The sequence below is a fragment of the Salmo salar genome, chromosome 17 (genome assembly GCF_965601325.2).
Source record: "Salmo salar chromosome 17, fSalSal1, whole genome shotgun sequence".
In the NCBI taxonomy this organism is placed as follows: Eukaryota; Metazoa; Chordata; class Actinopteri; order Salmoniformes; family Salmonidae; genus Salmo; species Salmo salar.
This window is the reverse complement of record NC_138307.1, coordinates 76,430,482-76,455,898: the sequence shown is the minus strand read 5'-3', so window position 1 is coordinate 76,455,898 and position 25,417 is coordinate 76,430,482. Positions and strand designations below refer to the sequence as shown.

Here is a 25,417-nt window from a genome sequence, read left to right as displayed (position 1 = left end):
ATCCTCCTCTTGTGATTGGGTTAACAACAAAAATAATAATGTTATTGCTAAGCCATTAGCTACTTTCGGTGGTGGGCTGTATGTGGCAATGCCGCTCTCCATGATGCTGGAATGTTGTAGATTACAATCGGATGCACACTCCATCTAGATTTTATCAAATCATTAGTTCATACTCAAATTGGTGAAATAAACATTTGTGCCAAACATAAATAATACAAATGAGTCATGCGGAATGATTTTTCGCCTATTTAAATTCAATGAAATACTGTAGCTGTTCCAGAATGAAATCTAATGATTCACACAGGGAGGATGATCTCACATAAAATGCTGCCCTCTAGTGTTAGAGAGCAGTCAATGCATGCCCTCTCGTGGTTGGTGGTTAGCGGTTGACGTGCCTATGAAACAGCCAATCGAGAAGCAGAGCACCGTAACGTGATCTATTGTATATTTACACATTTCCTGTTTTCCTAAGCGAGCAGATCTGTCAATGAAACGCTGATTATTCTGGTAATTTCCTTGGATGACATGTTACATTTGTGTAGGTTTTATCATAATTTACAAAACACCTTTTGAAATGGGCTGTCGTAAACTCAATGATGATTAGCGAGCTGATGCTGCATTGCTAGTTAGCTAACCCAGCGTAGCAGGCGTAAAATACATTAACGTTAGGTACTAGCTGCTGGGTTGTATCGCTAGTTAGCAAGCTAAGCTAGCTAGCAAAAAACGACCGAGTTGTTGTAAAACAAATATCTATGCTGATATGTTTTTTTCCAACTCTTCACAGTGAAGGCAGTGGTCCCTTTATTGATACAAGTCCATGTAAAGACTCGTGTGTTCCCCTTTGGCCTGGATATGTGCTCGCTAGGTAACGTTAGGTGTCTCGAGATGAATATTCGCCACAGAAACGTTAGCAATGTAAACATTGGAATGGACAGCTAAAAGTCTACAGTATTCTGGAGCAACGTTTTGCTCTCGATTACGTCTTTCAACCACTTCTCCCTGAACCTCGTTTGCCCTGGCCTGTGTGTCAGCCTGTTCGACTCCACTAGAAAGTACACCTCCACGGGCAAAGTCTGAGGTTTGATCTTGGAAATCACAATGACAAAGTAGACACAGGCAGTCGCCTTGGGGATCGGGGTGCGTCGGGTGGGGATGCTCCATTGTGCCCGGTAGTGGTACTGTTTGTGAAACTCGTGATCCGTCTCCTGGAGGAATACTAGGCTAAAAAGCCAGCTGGTGTGCACCTCCCATGTGTGGATGTACTCCTCGATTCGCAGTTTCCCCAGTTCAATTGTAAAGTCCTTGCAAGTGATCCATTCGATGTTTCTAAACTCGTATTCGGTGGAGTCTTCCACCTCTTGCTGGTGGCCGAGGGCACCGCGTGCGTTCTCCAGTACATTTTTCACGATTTCAGATGCTCTCAAGCTTAGGTTTGATGAAGGCCGCTCATCCATCTTGTTTCTCTTCGTATATCAAAACTTACTTTGAGAAAGTATTTGGAAACCCGTAGATATCATACGTTTACTACACTGGAAAACGAATGTTGTTGTTTTGAAGGGTTTCCATGGCTACCATGGAACAGAAGGAACATCCGGGTAATTGATAGGGTTTGAATGGCCAACCAGTGCTATCTATTTTTTTTGTGTGGGCCAATACCTTTGTTCATTCTAATGAGGGGCTGTTTCGCTCCATTGTGGTTTTACTTTAGACTAAATGGTATGTTTATTTAGCTAGATTTTGCACAAAGTCCTCTGACATCCATTAGCTTTCTTTCTCGGATATTCTAGGAGGCAGCTTCATTCCTAGATGACCTGTGCTGGACCAGAGCCAAGAGGACTGACCCAGTCTCCAGAGCTTGTCCTAACTGAACACAGACCACACAAGTGAAGGAGATGACCCATCAAGGCCTATTCCTGTATCAGCACTGGCACAAGCAAAGGCTGTAGTCCAGTCATACCATTTGAACTATCTCCTGTCTCTGGTGTGAGCTGACGCATGTCGCGGATCAGGAGCACGCTCAACACTGTTACTAAAGCAGTAAGCGGCAGCGACCTCCTCTCCAAGATATCCCGCCTTAAGCCCAGTGCCGCAGCCGCCCATGCAGAGAAGGTACCGGCCGAAGCGGAGCCTCCGACTCCAACCCCGGCAGCTAGTGACGCTTCAGCTGCTGCAATAGCCATGAAGCCACAAGAGCAGGACCAGACAGTAGGACAGAACAATGGAGAGGAGGGGAAGGAGAAGGAGAAGGAGAATCAGGCTTTAGAGAAACCCTTCATGGCCAACGTCAAGCCCAAACATAGCCTCGCTGCGTCAGTGGCTATATCCACCGCTAGCTCCTCGTCAGCCATGGCCAAGCAGACGTTACAGCTGTTTCAACCAGAGGCCCTGTCCACCAACATGGACGAGACATACAGCACCCTGTCTCAACATGTCAACGACTACTTCGGGAGTAGTAGTAGTCTATCAACAGGAGATGACAAGAAGCCTCACCATCTAAATGACCATGCTCAAGCATCCACGTCCTCCAAGCCTGCTCTCAATCAACGCTACCGGAGTACTAAGAGGGGGGACCACATCCCCGGTTCAGTACCTGTGGCAGCTGAGACCAAGGCTATCCAGGGCGAGGCTGCTACCCCACCACCGACTCCTCCCCTGGAGGAGGTTAGCCCAACCTCGGGGGTTCCCACCCGAGAGAGCCCTGCCACAGACAGTACTTCCTCTGACCCAGTCACCCATACCTCCACTCCTACCCCCACCCTAACACCCTCTAAAAAAGGGGGGTTTGGGCGGTATCTGTCCGACCCTCGCCCCAATGTTCAGGCATTCTTTGGCAGCTACATAGCACCCTTGGTACCTAGTAAGTTCAGAGCTGACCCCAAGAGCGTCACAGCAGCAGTTAAAGAGAAGACCTCTGAGAAGACCATGGAGGAGGCTGTGAGGATGCCTGGAGAGAAGAAGACCACTGAGGTGGCTATGAGGAAGCCTGGAGAGAAGATAGAGACTGAGGAGGAGAAGAACGCTGAAGAGGGGGCCAAGAAACTACTGCTGAGCCAGAGAGAGAAGGTACTGAAACTGATTCATATACATTAATGATTCTCTGCCATGTGAATGAATTAAAATGAACTTTTAATACCCTGTCAGTTTGAAGTTCATGTTCAATGATCTGGGACAGAGGGAAAACATTACACACAATGCTTACCTTATATCTAATTTTGATATTCATTTTTAAAAAAGGATCCTGGATATGTTCTGTGCCCTCCCATCCCAGATCATAGCCCGGGTGAGTATGGACAACAGGACCAGAGCCTTGGTGCAGGGCATCCAGAAAGCCACAGACATGAATATCCACACCAGCCGTGTGGAGGAGCTTAGCCTACATCTACTGGAGTACCCTGAGACACGCGGCGTGGCCGTCAAGGTGTGGGGCTGTTTTTGGAGACAATGTCAACTTCAATCCTTGTAGATATACTGTGGGTATATTTACATTCATATAGCAGAAGCTCTCATAGACCAACTTCCAATCAGTGCAATCAACTAAGGTAGGTACATGTAGAAGTGTGTGAATTTGCTGAAGTGAACCTCCACCTGTCTCCCTTACCCCCCCCCCCCCCAGGAGAGGGTGATCCCGTGCCTGTTGCGTCTGAGGCAGACCAGAGACCCCAGGCTCCAGGCTGCAGTGAGAGAGGCCCTGGCCCTGGTGGGATACACAGACCCTGTGAAGGGCCAGGGTATACGGATCCTGGCCATCGATGGAGGGGGGACCAGGGGACTGGTAGCCCTGCAGACCCTACACAAACTGCAGACCCTGACGGGCAAACCCATCTACCAGTTGTTTGACTACATCTGTGGGGTCAGCACAGGTAGGCTGTTTCACCATGCTGTGTTTTCTACAACACTACTAGAGCTGCTTTCCCAGACAGATCAGGCCTAGTCCTGGCAACATAACCCATTGAGCATTCTTTTTAGGCCAAGACTAGGTTTCATGTATGTCTGAGAAACCAGTCACCTATGTTTAATGAAAGGCACTATACAGTCCAGTCTTAAAATCAAAAAGTCAGGGCCTCCCAAGTGGCGCAGCACTTGAGGCGTCATTACAGACCGGCCATGACTGGGAGACCCATGAGGCGACGCACAATTGGCCCAGCGTCGTCCGGTTTAGGGGAGGGTTTGGGCCGGCCGGGATGTCCTTGTCCCATCGCGCTCTAGCGACTCCTGTGGCGGGCTGGGATCATGCACGCTGACACGGTCGCCAGCTGTACGGTGTTTCCTCTGACACGTTGGTGAGGTTGGCTTCCGGGTTAAGCGAGCTGTGCGTCAAGAAGCAGTATGGCTTGGCGGGGGCGTGTTTCGGAGGACGCATGGCTCTCAACCTTCGTCTCTCCCAAGTCCGTACTGGAGTTGTCGCGATGGGACAAGACTGTAACTACCAATTGGATATCACGACATTGGGGAGAATAATTTAAAAAAGTAAATCTGAAAGTCCTGTTTGGCACGTGGCATCCTAACACGATGAACCCCTACCTAACACGATGAACCCCTACCTAACACGATGAACCCCTACCTAACACGATGAACCCCTACCTAACACGATGAACCCCTACCTAACACGATGAACCCCTACCTAACACGATGAACCCCTACCTAACACGATGAACCCCTACCTAACACGATGAACCCCTACCTAACACGAGACCCCTCCCCGAACCCCTACCTCGCAGGTGCGATCCTGGCCTTCATGTTGGGGGTGTTCCAGATTCCTCTGGATGATTGTGAGGAACTCTACAGGAAGCTGGGTTCTGATGTGTTCAAACAGAACGTCATCGTGGGAACCGTCAAGATGGGCTGGAGCCACGCCTTCTACGACAGCCAGATCTGGGAGAACATCCTCAAGTGAGTACAGTACCCTGCTGCTCCGTCTAGGATACTGTCATGTCAGTACCCTGCTGCTCCGTCTAGGATACTGTCATGTCAGTACCCTGCTGCTCCGTCTAGTATACTGTCATGTCAGTACCCTGCTGTTCCGTCTAGTATACTGTCATGTCAGTACCCTGCTGCTCCGTCTAGTATACTGTCATGTCAGTACCCTGCTGCTCCGTCTAGTATACTGTCATGTCAGTACCCTGCTGCTCCGTCTAGTATACTGTCATGTCAGTACCCTGCTGCTCCGTCTAGTATACTGTCATGTCAGTACCCTGCTGCTCCGTCTAGTATACTGTCATGTCAGTACCCTGCTGCTCCGTCTAGGATACTGTCATGTCAGTACCCTGCTGTTCCGTCTAGTATACTGTCATGTCAGTACCCTGCTGCTCCGTCTAGTATACTGTCATGTCAGTACCCTGCTGCTCCGTCTAGTATACTGTCATGTCAGTACCCTGCTGCTCCGTCTAGTATACTGTCATGTCAGTACCCTGCTGCTCCGTCTAGTATACTGTCATGTCAGTACCCTGCTGCTCCGTCTAGTATACTGTCATGTCAGTACCCTGCTGCTCCGTCTAGTATACTGTCATGTCAGTACCCTGCTGCTCCGTCTAGTATACTGTCATGTCAGTACCCTGCTGCTCCGTCTAGGATACTGTCATGTCAGTACCCTGCTGCTCCGTCTAGGATACTGTCATGTCAGTACCCTGCTGCTCCGTCTAGTATACTGTCATGTCAGTACCCTGCTGCTCCGTCTAGTATACTGTCATGTCAGTACCCTGCTGCTCCGTCTAGTATACTGTCATGTCAGTACCCTGCTGCTCCGTCTAGTATACTGTCATGTCAGTACCCTGCTGCTCCGTCTAGGATACTGTCATGTCAGTACCCTGCTGCTCCGTCTAGTATACTGTCATGTCAGTACCCTGCTGCTCCGTCTAGGATACTGTCATGTCAGTACCCTGCTGCTCCGTCTAGGATACTGTCATGTCAGTACCCTGCTGCTCCGTCTAGGATACTGTCATGTCAGTACCCTGCTGCTCCGTCTAGGATACTGTCATGTCAGTACCCTGCTGCTCCGTCTAGTATACTGTCATGTCAGTACCCTGCTGCTCCGTCTAGGATACTGTCATGTCAGTACCCTGCTGCTCCGTCTAGTATACTGTCATGTCAGTACCCTGCTGCTCCGTCTAGGATACTGTCATGTCAGTACCCTGCTGCTCCGTCTAGTATACTGTCATGTCAGTACCCTGCTGCTCCGTCTAGGATACTGTCATGTCAGTACCCTGCTGCTCCGTCTAGGATACTGTCATGTCAGTACCCTGCTGCTCCGTCTAGGATACTGTCATGTCAGTACCCTGCTGCTCCGTCTAGTATACTGTCATGTCAGTACCCTGCTGCTCCGTCTAGTATACTGTCATGTCAGTACCCTGCTGCTCCGTCTAGTATACTGTCATGTCAGTACCCTGCTGCTCCGTCTAGTATACTGTCATGTCAGTACCCTGCTGCTCCGTCTAGTATACTGTCATGTCAGTACCCTGCTGCTCCGTCTAGTATACTGTCATGTCAGTACCCTGCTGCTCCGTCTAGTATACTGTCATGTCAGTACCCTGCTGCTCCGTCTAGGATACTGTCATGTCAGTACCCTGCTGCTCCGTCTAGTATACTGTCATGTCAGTACCCTGCTGCTCCGTCTAGGATACTGTCATGTCAGTACCCTGCTGCTCCGTCTAGGATACTGTCATGTCAGTACCCTGCTGCTCCGTCTAGGATACTGTCATGTCAGTACCCTGCTGCTCCGTCTAGGATACTGTCATGTCAGTACCCTGCTGCTCCGTCTAGTATACTGTCATGTCAGTACCCTGCTGCTCCGTCTAGGATACTGTCATGTCAGTACCCTGCTGCTCCGTCTAGTATACTGTCATGTCAGTACCCTGCTGCTCCGTCTAGTATACTGTCATGTCAGTACCCTGCTGCTCCGTCTAGGATACTGTCATGTCAGTACCCTGCTGCTCCGTCTAGGATACTGTCATGTCAGTACCCTGCTGCTCCGTCTAGTATACTGTCATGTCAGTACCCTGCTGCTCCGTCTAGGATACTGTCATGTCAGTACCCTGCTGCTCCGTCTAGGATACTGTCATGTCAGTACCCTGCTGCTCCGTCTAGGATACTGTCATGTCAGTACCCTGCTGCTCCGTCTAGGATACTGTCATGTCAGTACCCTGCTGCTCCGTCTAGGATACTGTCATGTCAGTACCCTGCTGCTCCGTCTAGGATACTGTCATGTCAGTACCCTGCTGCTCCGTCTAGGATACTGTCATGTCAGTACCCTGCTGCTCCGTCTAGTATACTGTCATGTCAGTACCCTGCTGCTCCGTCTAGTATACTGTCATGTCAGTACCCTGCTGCTCCGTCTAGGATACTGTCATGTCAGTACCCTGCTGCTCCGTCTAGGATACTGTCATGTCAGTACCCTGCTGCTCCGTCTAGGATACTGTCATGTCAGTACCCTGCTGCTCCGTCTAGGATACTGTCATGTCAGTACCCTGCTGCTCCGTCTAGGATACTGTCATGTCAGTACCCTGCTGCTCCGTCTAGGATACTGTCATGTCAGTACCCTGCTGCTCCGTCTAGGATACTGTCATGTCAGTACCCTGCTGCTCCGTCTAGGATACTGTCATGTCAGTACCCTGCTGCTCCGTCTAGGATACTGTCATGTCAGTATATAATTTTGTCGGATTTGATAATGAAGTGGTGACTGTTTTGTGTGTAACAGGGAGAGAATGGGAGAAGGCCTCATGGTCGAGACAGCCCGGGATCCAAAATGCCCAAAGGTAAGATTTGATCTATACATCACTTTAAACAACCATATGCTTCCACAGGGAACAAAGACTTAATAAACTCCCTATAGACGGGTTGGCTGACAACGTCACCAAAATGATAGGTACGCATCGATACGGCCGGAAGGCCTGCGTTGTTACGATCCTGGATGGTCAGATAGCAACAAGGACCAGAAGCTGCATGTAGGGAATCCTAGGTTACTCATTTAGTCTCATTGTGTCTTGTTCTTGATAACATGTCTTGTTTTCAGGGGTTTTGACTCATGTCATGTCAATGCTAATATGGATCAAATTCGCTAGCTAGCTAACCAACAACTGTAACGACGCATTTAAGAGACAACAAGTGCTCATTGTGCAAATGTATTTCTGTTTTCAATAAAGATGGGAGGCTAAATATCGTTTATGTTGTTAACAATCTAAGCCAACCTGTCGGTTTTGTTGCTAAACAACCAACCCATCCATTCTCTCATGAACACGTCTTCATTTAGTTCATGCCTCTGTTCCTCCTCCAGGTGTCAGCAGTGAGCACCATAGTGAACAGGGGTCTACCTCTGAAGGCCTATGTGTTCAGGAACTACAGCCTGCTACCAGGGGTCAGGTCCCACTACATAGGAGACTGTAAACACAAGATGTGGCAGGCCATCAGAGCCTCCTCTGCCGCCCCAGGGTACTTCCAGGAGTATACACTGGGAAAAGACCTGCACCAGGTAACCAATTCATCTGTCTCTGGATGTGTAGCTTTAGTACTCTCTCTACCTCAACCCCTCTCAATTCATCTGTCTCTGGATGTGTAGCTTTAGTACTCTCTCTACCTCAACCCCTCTCAATTCATCTGTCTCTGGATGTGTAGCTTTAGTACTCTATTTTTCTCTAGCTCAACCCCTCTCAATTCATCTGTCTCTGGATGTGTAGCTTTAGTACTCTCTCTACCTCAACCCCTCTCAATTCATCTGTCTCTGGATGTGTAGCTTTAGTACTCTCTCTACCTCAACCCCTCTCAATTCATCTGTCTCTGGATGTGTAGCTTTAGTACTCTCTCTACCTCAACCCCTCTCAATTCATCTGTCTCTGGATGTGTAGCTTTAGTACTCTCTCTACCTCAACCCCTCTCAATTCATCTGTCTCTGGATGTGTAGCTTTAGTACTCTCTCTTTCTCTACCTCAACCCCTCTCAATTCATCTGTCTCTGGATGTGTAGCTTTAGTACTCTCTCTACCTCAACCCCTCTCAATTCATCTGTCTCTGGATGTGTAGCTTTAGTACTCTCTCTACCTCAACCCCTCTCAATTCATCTGTCTCTGGATGTGTAGCTTTAGTACTCTCTCTACCTCAACCCCTCTCAAATCATCTGTCTCTGGATGTGTAGCTTTAGTACTCTCTCTACCTCAACCCCTCTCAATTCATCTGTCTCTGGATGTGTAGCTTTAGTACTCTCTCTACCTCAACCCCTCTCAATTCATCTGTCTCTGGATGTGTAGCTTTAGTACTCTCTCTACCTCAACCCCTCTCAATTCATCTGTCTCTGGATGTGTAGCTTTAGTACTCTCTCTACCTCAACCCCTCTCAATTCATCTGTCTCTGGATGTGTAGCTTTAGTACTCTCTCTACCTCAACCCCTCTCAATTCATCTGTCTCTGGATGTGTAGCTTTAGTACTCTCTCTACCTCAACCCCTCTCAATTCATCTGTCTCTGGATGTGTAGCTTTAGTACTCTCTCTACCTCAACCCCTCTCAATTCATCTGTCTCTGGATGTGTAGCTTTAGTACTCTCTCTACCTCAACCCCTCTCAATTCATCTGTCTCTGGATGTGTAGCTTTAGTACTCTCTCTACCTCAACCCCTCTCAATTCATCTGTCTCTGGATGTGTAGCTTTAGTACTCTCTCTACCTCAACCCCTCTCAATTCATCTGTCTCTGGATGTGTAGCTTTAGTACTCTCTCTACCTCAACCCCTCTCAATTCATCTGTCTCTGGATGTGTAGCTTTAGTACTCTCTCTACCTCAACCCCTCTCAATTCATCTGTCTCTGGATGTGTAGCTTTAGTACTCTCTCTACCTCAACCCCTCTCAATTCATCTGTCTCTGGATGTGTAGCTTTAGTACTCTCTCTACCTCAACCCCTCTCAATTCATCTGTCTCTGGATGTGTAGCTTTAGTACTCTCTCTACCTCAACCCCTCTCAATTCATCTGTCTCTGGATGTGTAGCTTTAGTACTCTCTCTACCTCAACCCCTCTCAATTCATCTGTCTCTGGATGTGTAGCTTTAGTACTCTCTCTACCTCAACCCCTCTCAATTCATCTGTCTCTGGATGTGTAGCTTTAGTACTCTCTCTACCTCAACCCCTCTCAATTCATCTGTCTCTGGATGTGTAGCTTTAGTACTCTCTCTACCTCAACCCCTCTCAATTCCATTTCAATTCAAATTTAAGGGGCTTCGTGGTCATGGGAAACTTATGTATACATTGCCAAAGCAAGTGAAATAGATAATAAACCAAAGTGAAATGAACAATAAAAAATAAACAGTAAACATTACACTCACAAAAGTTCCAAAAGAATAAAGACATTTGTCTATATACAGTGTTGTAACGATGTGGAAATAGTTAAAGTACAAAAGGGAAAATAAATAAATATGGGTTGTATTTACAATGGTGTTTGTTCTTCACTGGTTGACCTTTTGGCAACAGGTCACAAATCTTGCTGCTGTGATGTCACACTGTGGTGTTTCACCCAATAGATATGGGAGTTTATCAAAATTGGATTTGTTTTCAAATTCTTTGTGGATCTGTGTAATCTGAGAGAAATATGTGTCTCTAATATGGTCATACATTTGGCAGGAGGTTAGGAAGTGCATCTCAGTTTCCACCTCATTTTGTGGGCAGTGTGCACACTTCTCTTGAGAGCCACATCTGCCTACGGCGACCTTTCTCAATAGCAAGGCTATGCTCACTGAGTCTGTACATAGTCAAAGCTTTCCTTAAGTTTGGGTCAGTCACAGTGGTCAGGTATTCTGCCACTGTGTACTCTCTGTTTAGGGCCAAATATCATTCTAGTTTGCTCTGTTTTTTTGTTAATTCTTTCCAGTGTATCAAGTAATTATCTTCTTGTTCTCTCATGATTTGGTTGGGTCTAATCCTGTTACTGTCCTGGGGCTCTGTGGGGTCTGATTGTGAACAGAACTCTCACTTCAAACACACACATGAAAGACTGAGCCCCCCGTGATGGAGAAGGGTTCCTGTAGGTGCTGCTGTCTGTAGGGGAATGGGAGGAGACAGAGAATATCTGATGGAGAGCCAACCCTCTGTCAGGTTGTACCTCAACAGCCTGTTTGTTTGTCAGACTTTTCCAGCTAAACAAAATGGTATTTGACCTGTGTAATTTGGATGCCACTCCGTTGACCTGCTTTAGATTTGTTTGGTTGTAGACTGTACACCTGCGTCATAGATCGAAGGCTATTTCCTGGATGTTAGTTGGTTTCAGGAAGTAGGAAATCAGAGCTAACTGCAAAGCAAGCTCTCTTCTCAGAGCCTTAGAATATTCACTGGTTGCCATGGAGATTTCTATCTACCCGACCAAGTGGGTTTGGGCCTCCCTCCATCCCTCCATCTGGGCAGAGCCCTCACACAGCCGTTCTTTAACCTTTACCCAGTGTGAAAGGAGAGGTAGCTGCCTGCCTGCCTGCCCTACAGTCCCTTTGATCAGCCATTCACAATGGAGCACTGCCCTGCCACACACACTCCCATCATTTATTGATATTTAAACACGTACCGCACACACACGCCACAGGGTTAGTCGGTGTGAGATCTGTGTGTGTGTGGAGAGAGATGGATGATTTGGTGACATGCTTTATTTACTGTGTGCCACTGTGTTTTGGCCCTGTTTCCCTCGTTTCAAAAGCTTCACAACAGACCAAAGAGGAGAGTGTAGACTAGAGATGTATTCAAAGTCCGCAGCTCTTGACTCGCCTCTTCAGAGAGCTGCGTTGTTTTGGGAGTTTTCTCTGCTGTTCAATGGACATATTTAGTTGTTTTAATGTGCCAGTAATCATTTGAATCCTTAGTTTGTCATGAGACTTGGAGGTTATCTTGGATGAAGCTCCTTTTGATCATTGAACTTCCTGCTTCAACATTCTGATAAGGCTAAGTCCATTTCATGACACAGGGCTTTCATTATCATAATGTCCCTTCAGCTCTCTCTCTTCTCTGACAATGCTACATACCCAGTGGACAGGCCTAACTAATATGCTATTACATAGTCAATAGACTCTTATCACTAATCCCTTTGTGTGTGTGTGTGTGTGTGTGTGTGTGTGTGTGTGTGTGTGTGTGTGTGTGTGTGTGTGTGTGTGTGTGTGTGTGTGTGTGTGTGTGTGTGTGTGTGTGTGTGTGTGTGTGTGTGTGTGTGTGTGTGTGTGTGTGTGTGTGTGTGTGTGGGGATTAAAATGTAAGTAGCAGCTGTAGCTCTTGGCTGAGAAAGCGGTTGACAGCTGAACTCCCTCTGCTCTCAGTCAGTCCGGATGGAGATGCCCGTCCATAATAAATCAGTGTTTTAAAGGGGAATGAAAACACTAGGCTTTAGAACACCAGCTAACTGCTCTGAAATGTACTCAGTCCATGACCTCTGCATGCATTAATAAGATACATTTGCTGGTGTCAAACCATATATGAAAACATGATACATATTTTGAAAGCTGAGAAACAGCCCTTTCAAATGATATGAGAAATTGGCACCACAGCCATCAAATGGTAATCAGTCAAGAAAACACACGTTTCTTTCCCAAACAACTGCCACACAACTTCCTAATGAAGATGGAGAAAAACTTAAGGCATATTGAGTGTTCCGTGTTCTGTAAGGATTGATCATCTGAAATCACAATAGTAATACCTTTTACTGTGAATGAGTTAGACGTTTTAGGGACCAGTGGTATTTTCTAGAATTCTATGGAATGTTCTGTGACATTTTCCTATCTGGATAGTATATTAAGCACATACAGTACCAGTCAAAAGTTTGGACCTACTCATTCAAGGGTTTTTCTTTATTTGGACTATTTTCTACATTGTAGAATAATAGTGAAGACATCAGAACTATAAAATAACACATATGGAATCATGTAGTAACCAAAAAGATTCTTCAAAGTAGCCCTGCTTTGCCTTGATGACTGCTTTGCACACTGAGTCTAAGCTTTCAAAAGGGTCATTATCTAGCTGGCTTGGTTAGCTATCATCATCATTTATTTATTTAACTAGGAAAGTCAGTTAAGAACACATTTTTATTTACAATGATGGCCTACCTCGGCCAAACCCTAACCTGGATGACACTGGGCCAATTATGCGCCGCCCTATGGGACTCCCAATCACGGCCGGTTGTGATACAGCCTGGAATCGAACCAGGGTCTGTAGTGATGCCTCCAGCACTGAGATGCAGTGCCTTAGACCGCTGTGCCACTCAGGAGCCCATAACGGTTAGGCTTCAGGTTTAGGCTAGATTCATTATTGAGATCAACAGGCTAAGCTACTATTTTCAGGAATCATATCGCAGATAAACAGACACCTCCTAATGAGATATCTAGCTATGTAGCTAGCTAATAATTATAGCTAAGGGGATCCTAGCTAGCTTATCTACATTTTACTTGTAAAATATTTCTGTTTATCATAGTTAGTCTTTCATTTTAAGAACAACTACACTGTAGAAAAGTAGCCTACACATTAGTCAAAGCGCTGTCTGGTGATCCAATGATGACAGCGAAGATATTTCATCCAGTGGAGAAGTGCAATTGAAGCACGAAATTAGTCCTTTTACATTCATGATTTGGCGTGAACCCTGACTGAAGCCGAGCAGAATTTACAACAACAATAATTTGAGTCCTGCGCTAATGCGACCACACACTCACACAGGGCCAGTTTTAGCCTTTTGTGGACCTAAGCAAGATTTTAGGGGCCTCCCTCTTGACAGCAGAGAGAAAAACATTTATGTTTTAAAGTAAGTTTTCTGTAATTCTACACATGTTGCCATGGGGTGTAGAGAACATGTTGCTGTTTTAAAGTATGTTTACTGCAGTTCTATACCTGTTGCCAAGGGGAAGAGTTTTTTGTTGTTGCAATTCTACCCATTTTGCAATGGGTTAGAGAGATTGTTTCAGTTTTAAAGCAAATGTCCTGCAATTTTACTTTCTACACATTTTTCCACAACTCATGCCATGTTGATGATATCTGAGTGACTAACAAAATCAATGGGTGCCCCCTGGCGATCAGGGCCCCTGGGTACGTGCCATGCCTGTCCAGTCGGTAATTCGACCATGATTACTACAAGTTTAGATAGCTGGCTAGACTAACTTTAAAATAAAAAAAATTGTTAGTTGACATGGCAAACTGTGACTGACATAAGAAAAGATAAATTGCTGATGCACAACCACATTTATCATCTTGTGTATTCTACTATTCATATCTCAACAGTAAATTGAGACACCGACTGAGTTCCTGTTTTGGGGGTCTGGGGCCCCCTAGTGGCCTGGGACCCTAAACGTCTGCTTATGTTGCCTATGCCCGGAGCCGGCCCTGCACACACACATTGCGGATGGGTGCCACGGTAATGGTCGTAATGTCCAACTCCGTCCCTCCACTCTGTCAGTAATAACATGGACCAGTGCCCTGGGTTGGCATCAGTCCATTGACCCAAGCCAAAGCTCTTAGATTGGCCAAGCAGAATCATCCTAGGAACCTCACAATCAGAGAGTGGTTTATTTATTTGACCTTTATTTAGCCTTGAATAAAGACTTGGGAGTGTCTGTATGGAACCGCTAGACCAACTTTGATTTAACCAAGCAACAACTAAAAAAGGTACATTTCCTGAAGACATTGTGTGTGCTTGCTTCAGCTGTAGTTTTATGGTAGTGGAAGTAGTAGAAGGCTGATGTGTATTTCCAGTGACCACCTGGAGAGAGCAGGCAGGGAGGAGTTGATACTTCTCTGTGCTGTTCTCTACATTCCCCTTGGAGCTGAGTAATGTTCTATTGGCCGTTTGACCCGACATTGTCATTCAGGACTCCAGATTCTCACTCTCCCTCTATTCTTCAACACCACAGATGCCATTTCTCAAAGATCATCTGCCAGACAGAGTTTGACTGAGGCAGTGGAGTTGACCTGTTTCTCACTGTGTCTACCATCCTTACACAGTAAATAAAATCTAAGTTTATTGGTTGCGTACACATAATACCTAGCAATACACACAAACATCCAGAAAAAAATGTAATAATAGTTAGGATGAGCCATCGCTAGAATACAGTATAAAGTGGGTGAAACAGTATGTAAACATTTATTAATGTGACCAGTGTTCAATGACTCTATGTACCAAGGGCAGCAGTCTCTAAGGTGCAGGGTAGAGTACTGGGTGGAGGATGGCTAGTGGTGACTATTTAACAGTCTGATGGCCTGGAGATAGGAGTTTCTAAGTCTCTTGGTTCCAGCTTTGATGCACCTGTACTGTCTCCACCTTCTAGATGTTAGCAGGGTGAACAGGCTGTGGATCGGGTGGCTGAGGTCCTTGATGATCTTCTTGTCCTTCCTGTGACACCGGGTGCTGTAGATGTCCTGGAGGGCAGGAAGTGTGGCCCCGGTTAATGCGTTGCGCTTACCGCACCGCCTGCTACGGTTGTATAGTACTGGTTCTATAGTAGATCCATGGTGAACTAATACACAGTGATCTGGTATATTTAAACATGTAGCTAGTCTGGCTCGGTTGTATAGTACTGCTTCTATAGTAGATCCATGGTGAACTAATACACAGTGATCTGGTATATTTAAACATGTAGCTAGTCTGGCAAGGTTGTATAGTACTGGTTCTATAGTAGATCCATGGTGAACTAATACACAGTGATCTGGTATATATAAACATGTAGCTAGTCTGGCTCGGTTGTATAGTACTGGTTCTATAGTAGATCCATGGTGAACTAATACACAGTGATCTGGTATATTTAAACATGTAGCTAGTCTGGCTCGGTTGTATAGTACTGGTTCTATAGTAGATCCATGGTGAACTAATACACAGTGATCTGGTATATATAAACATGTAGCTAGTCTGGCTCGGTTGTATAGTACTGGTTCTATAGTAGATCCATGGTGAACTAATACACAGTGATCTGGTATATTTAAACATGTAGCTAGTCTGGCTCGGTTGTATAGTACTGGTTCTATAGTAGATCCATGGTGAACTAATACACAGTGATCTGGTATATTTAAACATGTAGCTAGTCTGGCTCGGTTGTATAGTACTGGTTCTATAGTAGATCCATGGTGAACTAATACACAGTGATCTGGTATATATAAACATGTAGCTAGTCTGGCTCGGTTGTATAGTACTGGTTCTATAGTAGATCCATGGTGAACTAATACACAGTGATCTGGTATATTTAAACATGTAGCTAGTCTGGCTGGGTTGTATAGTACTGGTTCTATAGTAGATCCATGGTGAACTAATACACAGTGATCTGGTATATTTAAACATGTAGCTAGTCTGGCTGGGTTGTATAGTACTGGTTCTATAGTAGATCCATGGTGAACTAATACACAGTGATCTGGTATATTTAAACATGTAGCTAGTCTGGCTCGGTTGTATAGTACTGGTTCTATAGTAGATCCATGGTGAACTAATACACAGTGATCTGGTATATTTAAACATGTAGCTAGTCTGGCTCGGTTGTATAGTACTGGTTCTATAGTAGATCCATGGTGAACTAATACACAGTGATCTGGTATATTTAAACATGTAGCTAGTCTGGCTCGGTTGTATAGTACTGGTTCTATAGTAGATCCATGGTGAACTAATACACAGTGATCTGGTATATTTAAACATGTAGCTAGTCTGGCTCGGTTGTATAGTACTGGTTCTATAGTAGATCCATGGTGAACTAATACACAGTGATCTGGTATATTTAAACATGTAGCTAGTCTGGCTCAGCCATGTGCAGTTTAGTTCACTGGTGTTTGTTTTACTGGCATTAGCATGAATGTTGTTCCGTCATAAATACACTGTGACAGAGAGGATACGTCCCAAATGCCACCCTATTCCCTATATAGTGCACAACCTTTGACCACAGCCCTATAGTAGTGCACTACATAGGGAATAGGGTGCTATTTCTGGGACACCCAGAGTCTAGAGGGGAGATGAGCAGAGCGTGGCTCCCAGTTCGACCTCCCCAGTGTTCATGAGGCAATGGGACAGAAAATGGGATCTCTTCTGCCTCAGCTGAATGCAACATATCCTCTCTCCCATTCCCTGTCATCTGCCCATCTGGACACAGATAAACAATGAGACGAGAGCCAGTACATCCATTTTGTGCTAGTGTTGTGTTAGGATATCATGCATGAAGAGAAGCTGAGAAGCCTCAGTCAGGGACTCTCAGGTTGGATTTAAATGAGCAGGTGTGTTTGTTATAGCTAGCTAAATGACCTGCTGTTATGGGGATTTAAATGAGCAGGTTTGTTTGTTATAGCTAGCTAAATGACCTACTGCTGTTATGGGGATTTAAATGAGCAGGTTTGTTTGTTATAGCTAGCTAAATGACCTGCTGTTATGGGGATTTAAATGAGCAGGTTTGTTTGTTATAGCTAGCTAAATGACCTGCTACTGTTATGGGGATTTAAATGAGCAGGTTTGTTTGTTATAGCTAGCTAAATGACCTGCTGCTGTTATGGGGATTTAAATGAGCAGGTTTGTTTGTTATAGCTAGCTAAATGACCTGCTGCTGTTATGGGGATTTAAATGAGCAGGTTTGTTTGTTATAGCTAGCTAAATGACCTGCTGTTATGGGGATTTTGTCACGTTGCGCCAATTCGAATCTGGTATTAGGATATAAACAAACCATGCAACTTAGTTTTGCAATGATTTATTTAATTCATAAATAGAATGATAGTACAAATGGAAAATATGATGTTCGTATATATATATATACGGTCTCGCTGTGACACCACACAGGGCAAACAGAGAAGAGAGCGTCACATCCTATTGTTCTCTCTTATATACTATGACAGAGATAGTTCCCGCTCAATGCTGGCCTGTCAGGGCGAGGATGAGCGTGGTTTAAACTTGCTCATCCTAACGTCGGCGTGCAGGCAGGTCCCAGCCTAGTGACGCACTTCCTGTCGCCGGGTGTAGTTCTTGTCTTCAGCAGTTGACTTATCCGTAGTTTCTATACTTAATATTGTAGCATAGCTTCCCCGGTATATTATATAGGTTATGCAAACAAATGGCCAGTTCAACCCTAACAATTTAAATGAGCAGGTTTGTTTGTTATAGCTAGCTAAATGACCTGCTGCTGTTATGGGGATTTAAATGAGCAGGTTGGTTTGTTATAGCTAGCTAAATGACCTACTGCTGTTATGGGGATTTAAATGAGCGGGTTTGTTTGTTATAGCTAGCTAAATGACCTGCTGCTGTTATGGGGATTTAAATGAGCAGGTTTGTTTGTTATAGCTAGCTAAATGACCTACTGCTGTTATGGGGATTTAAATGAGCAGGTTTGTTTGTTATAGCTAGCTAAATGACCTGCTGCTGTTATGGGGATTTAAATGAGGAGGTTTGTTTGTTATAGCTAGCTAAATGACCTGCTGCTGTTATGGGGATTTAAATGAGCAGGTTTGTTTGTTATAGCTAGCTAAATGACCTACTGCTGTTATGGGGATTTAAATGAGCGGGTTTGTTTGTTATAGCTAGCTAAATGACCTGCTGTTATGGGGATTTAAATGAGCAGGCTTGTTTGTTATAGCTAGCTAAATGACCTGCTGTTATGGGGATTTAAATGAGCAGGTTTGTTTGTTATAGCTAGCTAAATGACCTGCTGCTGTTATGGGGATTTAAATGAGCAGGTTTGTTTGTTATAGCTAGCTAAATGACCTGCTGTTATGGGGATTTAAATGAGCAGGTTTGTTTGTTATAGCTAGCTAAATGACCTACTGTTATGGGGATTTAAAAGAGCAGGTTTGTTTGTTATAGCTAGCTAAATGACCTGCTGCTGTTATGGGGATTTAAATGAGCAGGTTTGTTTGTTATAGCTAGCTAAATGACCTGCTGTTATGGGGATTTAAATGAGCAGGCTTGTTTGTTATAGCTAGCTAAATGACCTGCTGTTATGGGGATTTAAATGAGCAGGTTTGTTTGTTATAGCTAGCTAAATGACCTGCTGCTGTTATGGGGATTTAAATGAGCAGGTTTGTTTGTTATAGCTAGCTAAATGACCTGCTGTTATGGGGATTTAAATGAGCAGGTTTGTTTGTTATAGCTAGCTAAATGACCTACTGCTGTTATGGGGATTTAAATGAGCAGGTTTGTTTGTTATAGCTAGCTAAATGACCTACTGCTGTTATGGGGATTTAAATGAGCAGGTTTGTTTGTTATAGCTAGCTAAATGACCTGCTGCTGTTATGGGGATTTAAATGAGCAGGTTTGTTTGTTATAGCTAGCTAAATGACCTGCTGCTGTTATGGGGATTTAAATGAGCAGGTTTGTTTGTTATAGCTAGCTAAATGACCTGCTGTTGTTATGGGGATTTCAATCCAAGCTCATGGCCATATTATCTTACTTGTGAAATTATGACATTGCCTTTTTCTTTGTATACGTAAACTAAAATTCCAATTTTCCTTGTTGAAAAGCAATGACAACATGAGAATTTAATTATTTTTTTTGTTTACTTCCTGACTCCAACACAGATATAGGCCAAGAATGTTGACTTGTTGTGATTGGAAAAAGGTATATAGTGATTGGAAGGTTGACCCTCATTAAGGCTATGTGACCATAGAGGTCAGGGAATAGAACCAGCTGGCGTAATGAAATACTGTGGCGAGGAGACCTTTGGATCAACACTCACTACCAGGACTATTATAGGGGGAGTGGTTGGCTCAGTCATGAAGAAAATAGACAAGCATATTCCTAGCATTGTTTATTTGAATAATACTAACAAGTATAATGGGGAACAGGATGCCTAAGCAGTTATTTTAGTGTTTAGTGTCAATAGTGTTTTGGTCATTTGTGGGCTATGGAGAAGGACTGTGAGATTCAGGTGAAAGTTTCATCTACAGTGGTAATTAACTGTGATGTTAAGGTGTGGCCAGGTTCCAACCACACTGTGGCTTTATCTCTCTGTGAGAAGCTGGAAAGGATTCCCAAATTAGCCCAATCACTAGGTGACCAACGTACGAGAAAATCATTGACCTTTTATAATACTAATAATAGCCCAGGAACTCCAGATTAAAATGGGCTATCTAGCTAAATCTGGTGCAGTGGCATGTTGTACATGGCCCTTGACAAATAAACAAATAAATAAATAAACAGGAAGGGCCCAATGCTGTGTTCTCTCTCTGTAGCTGTGTGTGGATGGATCTATACTCAGTCAATATTAACCTTCTCTCAGACTTCCTAGACATTCAGACCTCCTCTGTTTGCTCTACCATGCCAACTCTCCCTTGTCAACATATTTTTCTCATTTCTCTCTTTTTCTCATTTCTCTCTTTCTCTCTATCTCTCTCTCGTGTGTTGTAATTGGTTCACAGCCTACTCCAATCCAGTTAAAGAGGGCTCTGTCCCTGTCTGTCTTACTGAGAAACAGAGGATTCCCAGGACCATTGATCAGGTCCTCATGTGTAATTGGGGCTTTCCTCTCAGCAGTTTACCCTCTTCTCCTCAGCTGGAGTCATTGCAAGACAATTGGATCAGCCGTTAAAAGGGTTTTGGTGATAAGTTAATATGACCTTTTTGACAGGTTGTCCTTGCAAAGCAGAATATGTTCTCACTTGTATAAATAACGTTATTTTTTTTATTTTTTTGTCTTGTATATGTTTTCTTTGTCTTGTATATCATTTGAAAATGACAGTTTCCTGTCTGTACTTCCTGGTAATAATTGTAAGGTGCCCACATGGATAGATAGAGATATCTTTATATATGTGCCATTATGGTGTCTGTGAGTGCACAGGCAGCGCCATCGAGGCCATCTCCATTTTGAAGCAGTCCATTTTCTTCTACTACTTCTATGATTTAGCTAACAAACTGAAAGTGTCCACACCTCATGAGTATAATTCATTCGCTGATCCCTCCTGATGACCCAGATGGAATCATGTGATCCTTCCTTAACCCATAGGAAGTCCCACCCAGACTTCTTTAAAATTGTGGAAGCCCGCAATGGCCATGCCAACACGAGTTTTATCCATCTAGAGTCCTCTAACTCTAAGGTACCAGAACAAAGCTTGGTTGTTATTTTGACAGAGGCACTGAACAGCACTGTACTGTGGTTCTATAGAACTTCCTTCACAGCTTGTGTGCTAGTTACCTTGTTACCTTCAGCATGTTAGTTTGCCAGGGACATACTGTATCATGATAACATAAAGACCAGGGATCTGGTCACACTGTACCAGGGTCATACTGTACCAGGGACATACTGTATCATGATAATATAAAGACCAGTGATCTGGTCACACTGTACTAGGGACATACTGTATCATGATAACATAAAGACCAGTGATCTGGTCACACTGTACCAGGGACATACTGTATCATGATAACATAAAGACCAGTGATCTGGTCACACTGTACCAGGGTCATACTGTACCAGGGTCATACTGTATCATGATAACATAAAGACCAGTGATCTGGTCACACTGTACCAGGGACATACTGTACCAGGGACATACTGTATCATGATAACATAAAGACCAGTGATCTGGTCACACTGTACCAGGGTCATACTGTACCAGGGACATACTGTATCACGATAATATAAAGACCAGTGATCTGGTCACACTGTACCAGGGACATACTGTATCATGATAACAAAGACCAGGGATCTGGTCACACTGTACCAGGGTCATACTGTACCAGGGACATACTGTATCATGATAACATAAAGACCAGTGATCTGGTCACACTGTACCAGGGACATACTGTACCAGGGACATACTGTATCATGATAACATAAAGACCAGTGATCTGGTCACACTGTACCAGGGACATACTGTATCATGATAACAAAGACCAGGGATCTGGTCACACTGTACCAGGGTCATACTGTACCAGGGACATACTGTATCATGATAACATAAAGACCAGTGATCTGGTCACACTGTACCAGGGACATACTGTATCATGATAACATAAAGACCAGGGATCTGGTCACACTGTACCAGGGACATACTGTATCATGATAACAAAGACCAGGGATCTGGTCACACTGTACCAGGGTCATACTGTACCAGGGACATACTGTATCATGATAACATAAAGACCAGTGATCTGGTCACACTGTACCAGGGACATACTGTATCATGATAACATAAAGACCAGTGATCTGGTCACACTGTACCAGGGACATACTGTATCATGATAATATAAAGACCAGTGATCTGGTCACACTGTACCAGGGTCATACTGTACCAGGGACATACTGTATCATGATAACATAAAGACCAGTGATCTGGTCACACTGTACCAGGGTCATACTGTACCAGGGACATACTGTATCATGATAACATAAAGACCAGTGATCTGGTCACACTGTACCAGGGACATACTGTATCATGATAACATAAAGACCAGTGATCTGGTCACACTGTACCAGGGACATACTGTATCATGATAACATAAAGACCAGGGATCTGGTCACACTGTACCAGGGTCATACTGTATCATGATAACATAAAGACCAGTGATCTGGTCACACTGTACCAGGGACATACTGTATCATGATAACATAAAGACCAGGGATCTGGTCACACTGTACCAGGGACATACTGTATCATGATAACATAAAGACCAGTGATCTGGTCACACTGTACCAGGGTCATACTGTACCAGGGACATACTGTATCATGATAACATAAAGACCAGTGATCTGGTCACACTGTACTAGGGACATACTGTATCATGATAACAAAGACCAGGGATCTGGTCACACTGTACCAGGGACATACTGTATCATGATAATATAAAGACCAGTGATCTGGTCACACTGTACCAGGGACATACTGTACCAGGGTCATACTGTACCATGATAATATAAAGACCAGTGATCTGGTCACACTGTACCAGGGTCATACTGTACCAGGGATCATACTGTATCATGATAACATAAAGACCAGTGATCTGGTCACACTGTACCAGGGACATACTGTACCAGGGACATACTGTATCATGATAACATAAAGACCAGTGATCTGGTCACACTGTACCAGGGACATACTGTATCATGATAACATAAAGACCAGTGATCTGGTCATACTGTACCAGGGACATACTGTATCATGATAACATAAAGACCAGGGATCTGGTCACACTGTACCAGGGACATACTGTATCATGATAACATAAAGACCAGTGATCTGGTCACACTGTACCAGGGACATACTGTACCAGGGCATACTGTACATGATAACATAAAGACCAGTGATCTGGTCACACTGTACCAGGGACATACTGTACGCAGGGTCGGTACTGTACCAGGGTACGAGGGTACTGTATCATGATAACATAAAGACCAGTGATCTGGTCACACTGTACCAGGGACATACTGTATCATGATAACATAAAGACCAGTGATCTGGTCACACTGTACCAGGGACATACTGTATCATGATAATATAAAGACCAGTGATCTGGTCACACTGTACCAGGGTCATACTGTACCAGGGTCATACTGTATCATGATAACATAAAGACCAGTGATCTGGTCACACTGTACCAGGGACATACTGTACCAGGGACATACTGTATCATGATAACATAAAGACCAGTGATCTGGTCACACTGTACCAGGGACATACTGTATCATGATAACATAAAGACCAGTGATCTGGTCACACTGTACCAGGGACATACTGTACCAGGGACATACTGTATCATGATAACATAAAGACCAGTGATCTGGTCACACTGTACCAGGGACATACTGTATCATGATAACATAAAGACCAGTGATCTGGTCACACTGTACCAGGGTCATACTGTACCAGGGACATACTGTATCATGATAACATAAAGACCAGTGATCTGGTCACACTGTACCAGGGACATACTGTATCATGATAACATAAAGACCAGTGATCTGGTCACACTGTACCAGGGACATACTGTATCATGATAACATAAAGACCAGTGATCTGGTCACACTGTACCAGGGACATACTGTACCAGGGACATACTGTATCATGATAACATAAAGACCAGTGATCTGGTCACACTGTACCAGGGACATACTGTATCATGATAACATAAAGACCAGTGATCTGGTCACACTGTACCAGGGACATACTGTATCATGATAACATAAAGACCAGTGATCTGGTCACACTGTACCAGGGACATACTGTATCATGATAATATAAAGACCAGTGATCTGGTCACACTGTACCAGGGTCATACTGTACCAGGGATCATACTGTATCATGATAACATAAAGACCAGTGATCTGGTCACACTGTACCAGGGTCATACTGTACCAGGGACATACTGTATCATGATAACATAAAGACCAGTGATCTGGTCATACTGTACCAGGGACATACTGTATCATGATAACATAAAGACCAGTGATCTGGTCATACTGTACCAGGGACATACTGTATCATGATAACAAAGACCAGGGATCTGGTCACACTGTACCAGGGACATACTGTATCATGATAATATAAAGACCAGTGATCTGGTCACACTGTACCAGGGACATACTGTACCAGGGTCATACTGTACCATGATAATATAAAGACCAGTGATCTGGTCACACTGTACCAGGGACATACTGTACCAGGGTCATACTGTACCATGATAACATAAAGACCAGTGATCTGGTCACACTGTACCAGGGACATACTGTATCATGATAACATAAAGACCAGTGATCTGGTCACACTGTACCAGGGACATACTGTATCATGATAACATAAAGACCAGTGATCTGGTCATACTGTACCAGGGACATACTGTATCATGATAATATAAAGACCAGTGATCTGGTCACACTGTACCAGGGACATACTGTATCATGATAACATAAAGACCAGTGATCTGGTCACACTGTACCAGGGACATACTGTATCATGATAACATAAAGACCAGTGATCTGGTCATACTGTACCAGGGACATACTGTATCATGATAACATAAAGACCAGTGATCTGGTCACACTGTACCAGGGACATACTGTATCATGATAACATAAAGACCAGTGATCTGGTCACACTGTACCAGGGACATACTGTATCATGATAATATAAAGACCAGTGATCTGGTCACACTGTACCAGGGTCATACTGTACCAGGGACATACTGTATCATGATAACATAAAGACCAGTGATCTGGTCACACTGTACCAGGGTCATACTGTACCAGGGACATACTGTATCATGATAACATAAAGACCAGTGATCTGGTCACACTGTACCAGGGACATACTGTATCATGATAACATAAAGACCAGTGATCTGGTCACACTGTACCAGGGACATACTGTATCATGATAACATAAAGACCAGGATCTGGTCACACTGTACCAGGGACATACTGTATCATGATAACATAAAGACCAGTGATCTGGTCACACTGTACCAGGGACATACTGTATCATGATAACATAAAGACCAGTGATCTGGTCACACTGTACCAGGGACATACTGTATCATGATAACATAAAGA

The 25,417-nt window shown here is 44.3% G+C and overlaps 2 protein-coding genes across 3 annotated transcripts in view; one reads left to right on the top strand and one right to left on the bottom strand.

Moving 5' to 3' along the window:
- Position 1: 1 nt before the first annotated feature.
- Positions 2–25,417, top strand: part of LOC106596742 (calcium-independent phospholipase A2-gamma) — a 39,098-nt gene continuing 13,682 nt past the window's right edge. The window contains exons 1-7 of one of the 2 annotated variants that reach the window (XM_082964145.1): positions 2–507; positions 1,788–3,063; positions 3,269–3,418; positions 3,614–3,860; positions 4,719–4,890; positions 7,691–7,748; positions 8,267–8,461. In XM_082964145.1, coding sequence (XP_082820271.1) covers positions 1,996–3,063; positions 3,269–3,418; positions 3,614–3,860; positions 4,719–4,890; positions 7,691–7,748; positions 8,267–8,461 — 1,890 coding nt within the window. In that variant the 5' untranslated portion in view covers positions 2–507; positions 1,788–1,995. Of the gene's footprint in view, positions 539–1,787; positions 3,064–3,268; positions 3,419–3,613; positions 3,861–4,718; positions 4,891–7,690; positions 7,749–8,266; positions 8,462–25,417 lie in introns of both variants that reach the window. The other variant, XM_082964144.1, reaches the window with a different exon arrangement.
- On the bottom strand, positions 234–1,503 carry akap14 (A-kinase anchoring protein 14). The gene has a single exon (XM_014188011.3). The coding sequence runs from the start codon at positions 1,452–1,454 to the stop codon at positions 936–938; it is 519 nt and encodes a 172-aa protein (XP_014043486.1). The 5' UTR covers positions 1,455–1,503; the 3' UTR covers positions 234–935.